Source organism: Olea europaea, chromosome 9 (assembly GCF_002742605.1).
Source record: "Olea europaea var. sylvestris chromosome 9, O_europaea_v1, whole genome shotgun sequence".
In the NCBI taxonomy this organism is placed as follows: Eukaryota; Viridiplantae; Streptophyta; class Magnoliopsida; order Lamiales; family Oleaceae; genus Olea; species Olea europaea.
The window spans coordinates 743,180-751,147 of record NC_036245.1 but is presented as its reverse complement, the minus strand read 5'-3'; the positions used below and the strand labels follow the sequence as shown (position 1 = coordinate 751,147).

General features: G+C 31.1%; 1 protein-coding gene across 1 annotated transcript; it reads right to left on the bottom strand.

Moving 5' to 3' along the window:
- Nucleotides 1-996: 996 nt before the first annotated feature.
- LOC111399342 (probable 2-oxoglutarate-dependent dioxygenase At5g05600) lies at nucleotides 997-4,908 on the bottom strand. The gene is made up of 3 exons (XM_023026598.1): nucleotides 4,176-4,908; nucleotides 2,233-2,566; nucleotides 997-1,443 (listed from the first exon to the last, which is right to left on the bottom strand). The coding sequence occupies exons 1-3, from the start codon at nucleotides 4,673-4,675 to the stop codon at nucleotides 1,195-1,197; spliced, it is 1,083 nt and encodes a 360-aa protein (XP_022882366.1). The 5' UTR covers nucleotides 4,676-4,908; the 3' UTR covers nucleotides 997-1,194.
- Nucleotides 4,909-7,968: the final 3,060 nt, after the last annotated feature.

Genomic DNA, 7,968 nt, shown 5'->3' with positions numbered 1-7,968 from the left:
TCGTAAGTTGTCAATTTTGTTTTTTATTTTCGGTGGCGAGAAAAAACCGGCGTGTGCGAGGATATCTATCAATTGATTAGGATGCCGAACCTACTGCAGTTGGTGACGGTCTCATTCTGGCAAAGGATCACCAGATTGATATCGAGTCAGTGGAGACAAGACTCCCTCCATGTTGTTCATGGCCGAGTTTCTTGTTGATGGTGAATGTGGTTCTTGGTGATTGTTTTTCAAGAGACGTGAAATAAAGTAGCCTACGCCGTAGCATCTTTCAATTATTTAGCTTTCGGTTCCATTACTTGGACTCATCGTATTTCCTTATTTTAAATAGCCTCTGGGCCATATCAATTAATGGAAGTATGATTCCATGTAAGAGAGAGCGAGAGTGTGCGCTGATTGCTAATCATTTAGCCCCTATTTTATCGTTTTCTAAAATTATAAGTTGATTAAACTTAATTTTTAATCATTCATTTTATAGGATTCACTGACTTATAATCTCAAAAATTTTTGTAATAGGTGCTTAATGCTCCCTATAACCCACACCGTTCACATGTGCTTTTGCCATAACATTGAAAATTCTAACAAAATTATATGTTGTCATGAATTTACGTAGGATATAGATGAAATAAATAGATAACGCATAAAGGTTTATTACTATTTTTATCAAGATTGATTGTTAAGATGAGACGCTAAGTCTTAATACGATATTATAGAAATGTTATGAATTCAATTCTTGCTGAAACCAATTTAAATGAAATTGTACATGGTAATATTTTAATGTGAAAATAAAATCCCGCCTACGCTTACATGTGAGAGAGTTGTATTAAAGATAATAATTAAATAACATATATGTGATCATCTCTAATAACTTAAACTTTTATATCAAGTGATTTTATATAATTTCAAAGTCATTTAAACTCAAACTAATAAAATTTATATAGAATAAAGATGACATATATTAAATGTCTTCATATCTTAATAGTCACCAAAATAGCTAGATAGACAAGTTAATATATTCTTGATGGAAAATTCAAAATTATCAAAACACTGTCGTTTCATGATTCATAAATCAAAAGATAGAGCATTTAGACTAAACACTTTAGAACATAATACTCGAAATACATTACATAGAAAACATACATAACCATGAAAAATAAAGACAACAACATAAATATTTATATTATATTATATTACATATTACTGTGGGGATTTTAGGAATTCCACTTGAGCCTTTCCACGAGGACCCCTAGTCCTGATATAGAGTCTGTATTCATTAAAAGTCATGCATGGATACAGTGGGGCATTATCCTCCGTGATGAGCTTCTCTGCAGGTTTTATTGGTATGTCACCCCTTGGATTGTAAAAATAAGCAAGTGAAACCCTCTCTTTCTCTGCATTCACTATCACTCTGTGCTCCACACTTCTATAATTTGCATTGCTGAGCACCTGTATATGTAAAAAATCAACCAAATATATTTATTTATAAAATATTAAAGGGGTATAAATACCTAGAATTTTTATATACGTACAAGAAATTTCATTTTCAACGACAAAACGTTTACAGGAAGTTTTTTCATATACTGATGTAGTTTTTTTTTTCCATTAGTTATGAAAATATTGTCCACCAAAGAAATACGTTTTTATATTGGAGTTTTGAGCTCAACCTTGACATAGTACAACTTGATTTAGACTGTTACACGTCTAGACGAGACAACTCTTGATATTTCTATTGCACCAGTTCTTTGGATATTTATATACAAAAGAAGGCTCGAATGGTCATCGAAGTATCAATGCTTCAATTTAAATGTTCATTTGTTTACTTCTCATCTTCATTCTACTATTTTCTTAATTTCCTTAAAAAGTTTCTAAGTAAGAATACTATGAAAAAATTCACTATAAAGATGCATTTTTTGGTGGCAAAGACATTTTTAAACTGTCATTGAACAAATGGTTGTCGAAAAACTTTACAAGTTTTCGTCGTTGAAAGTAATATTGCTTGTAGTAACTTGTCCACATGAGAGAAACAACATTAGCACATGTTTGGCTACAATTAATAATCGATAAAATCAATTGTATCCATATATTTCTAAGGATCCATAAATACTACCCACTTAATTCACCACTCTTTTCTATATATTATTAATTTAAATAGTTTATAAGCAACTCCTAAACATGCTTTAAATATGATAAAAATAAATAAATAAATAAATAAAATTGGGAGTCTAGAGAAAGAACCTGCAGCTGATCTCCTAAGTTGACGATGAAGGCATTAGGAAGTGGTTTAACAGTAACCCAGTTATTTTTATGGTGTACTTGTAGTCCTGATACATTTTCGTCCGGGAACAAAATGGTCATGCCACCTGGGTCAGAATGCGGTGAAATCCCTAATGTAAGGCCTGGTTGTGGGCATTTAGGGTAATAATTTACCCTTAAGCATGCACCAATGTTTTCATTTCCTCCAAATGCTTCTTGAAGGTAATTTTCTTTGAGCCCAAGATTTGTTGAGAAAATTTTCATCAGTTTTCCACCAAGTTCAACCACTTCTTTGCTGTACTTTTCAACCAATTCCCTGCAAGAATTAAAAGAATTTAGCATGTTCTCGGTAAGCTGAACCGCACGTATTAGACCCAAAAAAAATAAAAACCTAAAATCTTGTATATCGTAGTGTCCCGAGTAATTAACATTTCAAAATAAGTAATTGCAAGATGGAAAAACAATGAGAAACGTTGCTCCTTTGGTAGTTGCTCAAAATCTCAATTAGTTACGCCTATTCTGAGTTATAATTCAAAAATCCCATAGCAAATAATGTTTTTGTTTTATTTTTGGTATAATATCGTATAAGTTAGCTGGGCAATGAGGTAAATAATTAGCGTTGATTATGATAAAACTGTCGTCAACATGGACTACAGTGAGATGTTCCCTACAAGGAACAATACATGCCATTTCACATCTTTTGTTCCTTGTACCTTGGTGCTTCAAAAGTTGAATACACACCATGAGAGTTTCATATAATTAAGGAAATGATTCTCCGTTCTGTTGTTCCTGTCCAAACATATCAAACTTTTGTACCAAGATATCAAATTATAAAATAATTTTTTCTATGTAAGCAAATTAAAGGGGAACACCTTTTTATTTTTGTTACACTATATAAAAATGGCTTCAGGTACAAATTTACAGTTCCTAAAATCACAATATCCGTTGCTATTTACCAATAGAATATTACTAACCACATATTCGTTGTTGATTTGAGGGACGTTGCTGATGGTTGATAAATGATCACGCTGTAGGTAATGTGTAAACCTTTTACCAACAAATTTTCAGTTGGTAAAGTTGAACCTTCTATCAACGAAAATTCCATAAGTAAAAATTTTAACTTTACTAACTGATTTTCCATACTTTTAGCCAATTGAATTGAAAGGCCCAAAAAGTTTTTTGACCATTTATTGAACCACAAATTTATAGAGGGCAACTCCAAAAACTTTGTTGTGAACTTTAGATGTGGGATAAGAATTCCTTTGATTGGGCTGTAGTGTATTGCATCTTTAGTTTGACTGTAATGTATTGTACTGTTGTATAAATAATTATTTATATTATATTACCCATCAACCATGTATATTATAGGTGAATGATTGAATTTTTCAATTATTAGACTTGATTAATATCATCAATGGGTTTTTCGTGGATAATATGAATTAATCTTTATTTAAGAAATTTTCGTTGGTGAAGAGGTAGAATTAAAAAAAAAAATTTTTTTTTAATTATTAAAATTGATTAATATTAGCAACGATAATTTTGTTGATAATATGAACATCTCTTCACCCACGGAAAATTCGTGAGTGAAAGGTTGACAGTTTTTAGAAAAAAAAAAAGGTTGAATTACATAACCTACGAAATTGTTTTTAAAAAAAAAAAAAAAAAAAAGTTGAATTACATAACCTACGAAAATGTTGTTAGTAAATGGTACGTCTATTAAATAACAATATTAGGGAAAGAATATCCGTTGGTGAAGAGTTACTACTTTTACCCACAAAAATTTTAATTGTGATTAGCGTAGTTAAAAATCTAGTATCTTTACCAACGGATACAATTGGTTGGTAATTATCCATAGCTAAAGAGCTGAATTGTAATAGTGTTATTAATATAACAAGTTAGCTAGAGTCATTAAAAATTTATTTTACCTGCATGAAACCGGGAGTTTAGGCCATTTTCTCTCATCCCTGAGAGAAATGGGAAGATAATGTAGGAAAAAATAGTCACTCCAATCCAAAGAAACACCTTTTTCCACCCCAAGTCGACTCCCATACCCCTCATAAGTACTAGGAGAATTCGCATACTTTTGTTTCTCCTCAAGTGGGAGATGGAAGAATTCACGCCATGCCTCGCGTGTGGCCTCTATCAGCTGGTGGTGGACGCCGTGGTTCACCACCTGGAAGAACCCCCACTCACGGCAGGCGCTGTCCACCAGACTGGCGGTTGTCTGGCGGAGCAAGTCGTCGTCTGAGAACAAGTCCTGGAGGTCGATCACCGGAATATTCATTTCACTGATGGCAGATTCGGTGATCAAAGATGGTCTATCAGAGGGTTTTTTTACATAGCATTCTGGGATATCTTTTATCCCACTGTCCAGCAAATGCTGAACTCGGACTACTGGTTCTGGCCAGCTCTCTACGCTACTCATATTTCCCTCACACACTAGAAAGTATAGATATACAGATGAATATATAGAGAGAGGGAAAGAGGTGAGTAGGGTAGGGTAGGTAGGGTGGCGTAGGGGTTAAGGCAATGTAAACGACAAAACTCAAGTACAACGAAAGAAGTACTTTAATTTGCAGCAAAGGGGAGATATGAATCAAACTCAGGGTGATTATAAACGTGAAATGAACATCAAAATCAGCATATCATGTTGTGTGAGTCGGGCGGCTGCGGCGGCGGTGGAGGTTGGTTCTTAATGGATGAGAACTAAGTGGACACAAATATGGGGTCAATTTCGGGCGCCGTGAAGAATTTGAGTTGCTATTTTTTTCCTTCAAAATATCATGTAACAGAAAAGCAATTAATTAATTAATTATGCTTTATGTACCATTGCAACAATTATTTTAGTTTTTTAAAATAATATTATTTAATATTTTCTAATAAACACGTACCAAATATACTTATTGAAGACAATCATATTACTTTAGAATACTTAGCTCCAGTTTGACACTCATTTTATTTTTATTTTTTATTTTTTATTTTTATTTTTTGTGTAAAATGAGTTTCTTAAGAGTAAATTTTTGAAAAATGTGTAGTTTAAAAGTAGGAACATATCTTGGACTTACATGAAAAATATTTTATTATGAGAGTGTATGATGAAAAATGAGTATGAAAAAAAAAAAAAAAAAATTGAAAGAATGATCGTCAAATTGAGTTTTAGTTGTTCCAAATAAAACGAAAAAGTAGGGGATTTGGAGCGGAAATGGTCCGTAACGTCTATTTCTTGACACAGTCATCCCCAGTGTTTGTGTTTGGTGCATAAGAGGCCCCTTTTAATACAAATAAAAAGAGAGCAATATAACTTTAATTTAAATTGGAAAAAATGCAGCTAGGTCCTTGACCTTTGGAAAAAGTACATTAGGGAACTCAAATCTTTATTTGTAAATTAGCATAATAAATATGTCGTGAAAGTCATTTCAATTAAATATTTTAGAAGGGAAAAGATTTAAATGAGCGTGCTGTGTCTGTAATTGTTTTATGATGTGAATAAAAATTATGATAAGTAAATTAAAAATGATATATTTAATTTTATGATATTCAGCCATTCTTTTTGTGTTTTTTCTTAACATAAAAGTATTGATAAAAAGATTAATATACGAATCATGTTTTTTAGTTCATTATTGAATGATAATGAAAAGATAAATTAAATTATAAAGAATACAGTTGGAGCTTTGATGCACGTATTCAATAAATGAATAATTCAATCAAAAAAATGTATTTGAGGATCAAATTCGTGACACAACGTTGATTAACACGCTTAGTTAATTAATTATGAGCTTAAAAATGAGTTATTTCAATTTTGTTTTTATAAAAGAATTTTTATATATTATTAATGATTTGAAGTAAAAGTCAAAGAACTCGTTAGTTTTCTTTAATTTTTTTTTTAAATAAAAAGTAGAGGTACTAGATCCTTTTGCACCTTTTGAAAAGGTTAGGGATCCAAATGCAATTTCCTAATTAAAATTAAGGGTAAAACCACTTCTTATTTCTAAGTTTGAGCATTGTTTGAATTTAGTTGGTGTTTGTTATTGATTTAGCCCATTGTGACTTGTTTTGAAAAAAAGGAGTGATATTTACTTTGGATATATATTTTAGAATTTCTTGTATTGGAATTTGATTCAAGGCAGAGATTTGTTATAGTTTGACCCAAATTTTAGTGGGTATTAGAGTTTTGGTTAAAGCTGCCTTAAAGAAATCAAAATTATGAATTGGGAAGAAAAGTCATTGCATTTTCACTAGCTGATCACTCGAGAAACTCCTAGATATTTTCTTCAAAGACTTGTCGCTCGCCCGACGCTTGAGTAGCGAGCCATCGCCCACTTGCAGTTAGCCTGTTGCTCGAGCGACAAGATTATCCGCCCAAGCCCGTTTCGCTTTTGACACATTTTTTGGACTCATATTCATCTGCAACTTGATTTTTAGGGTTTGTATATATAAGTCTCAACTTGTATTGTTTCCATAATATTCATACAACATTTTGAGAGTTTCAGATCCTAATTGAGAATATTGAAATCATGTTGTAAACATAATTACTGTTGATTATAGTGAATTTCTCCTCATTTGTCTGTGATTTTTCCCATATTGGGATTCTACATAAATCTTGGCGTTCTTAGTTTGTTCTCATTTGTTTCATTATGATCATTATCTTACGCTCAATTCATAAGAGTACATGATCATTAATAGAATTTGATAGATATTTTTATAATTTTGGTGCTATTAAACGTATCAAATATGAATTCATAATTCAGGATTTGATGGGATGCCACTTCTTTTAATTTGTTGTTAATCATATTTTACATTAGAAGAAACTTTCTACTGTTTACATATTGTTAATTACTTAAATTCGCAAATTAACTTTATCATAACCATTTATTTTTAGATGTCCCCACTCCACACACACACACACACACACACGAACTAAATGAATATTTAGAGAAAAACATCCCTATAACGGACAATGATGAATATTATTTCTTCAAAAGGAGAAGGCCCCTACCTTCAAATTAATGCATAAATGGAATTTTCTCTGCTTAGGGTCTTAGGGGGGAATTTTCTCAGAACCCCAATCACATCATTTAATATGTCTCTACAAACATATCCATTTTTTCTTTTATAATTTCCAAACCTATGTTAATTTAAGAGACTAATTTTGAAAAAAAAAAAATTTGATCAAAGATAATTGTTTTACGCAACAACAATGCCAACATCAATAATATCAAATGTACCAAAGATACCCTTACTATCGCTTAAGAGCATATCTAAACGACTCTTTAAACATGAGATAGTCTTTATTTTAAATAGTCAATTGCTAAAATCATATTCTAAGAGACTCTTTAAATAAACATTTTAATTTAGAGAGTGAATTTTGGAGAGCCAAACCCCTTATCTATAATTGATTTTATTCAAAGTGTTTCAATTTTCAATGTAGAAAAATAATAAAATAATCTAAAGAAAAGTTGGTTAAAATAAATTTAGAGAAAAATAATAAATATTTTCTGGGAGTCGTAAAATTAAGTGCTAAATATAAAGAGTTTATTGGAATTCTTCAAAATTTTAACTCTCTAAATTTATAGATACTATCTAAATGATAGAATATTCTTTTGAAAAATAGAAAATCTCTTGAAGATAAATTAAAATCAACAATGTATATGGACATTTAATGGCCTTTTGGTGTTTTACTTACAAATAATGCATTCAAAAGAATATAGCATAAAGAAA

Coding starts and splice junctions, on each gene's coding strand:
- LOC111399342 (XM_023026598.1), bottom strand. CDS start 4,675: ATGAGTAGCGTAGAGAGCTGGCCAGAACCAGTAGTCCGAGTTCAGCAT. Junction 2,567..4,175: donor AAACTCCCGGTTTCATGCAG/GTAAAATAAATT, acceptor TAATTCTTGCAG/GGAATTGGTTGAAAAGTACA. Junction 1,444..2,232: donor ACTTAGGAGATCAGCTGCAG/GTTCTTTCTCTA, acceptor TTACATATACAG/GTGCTCAGCAATGCAAATTA.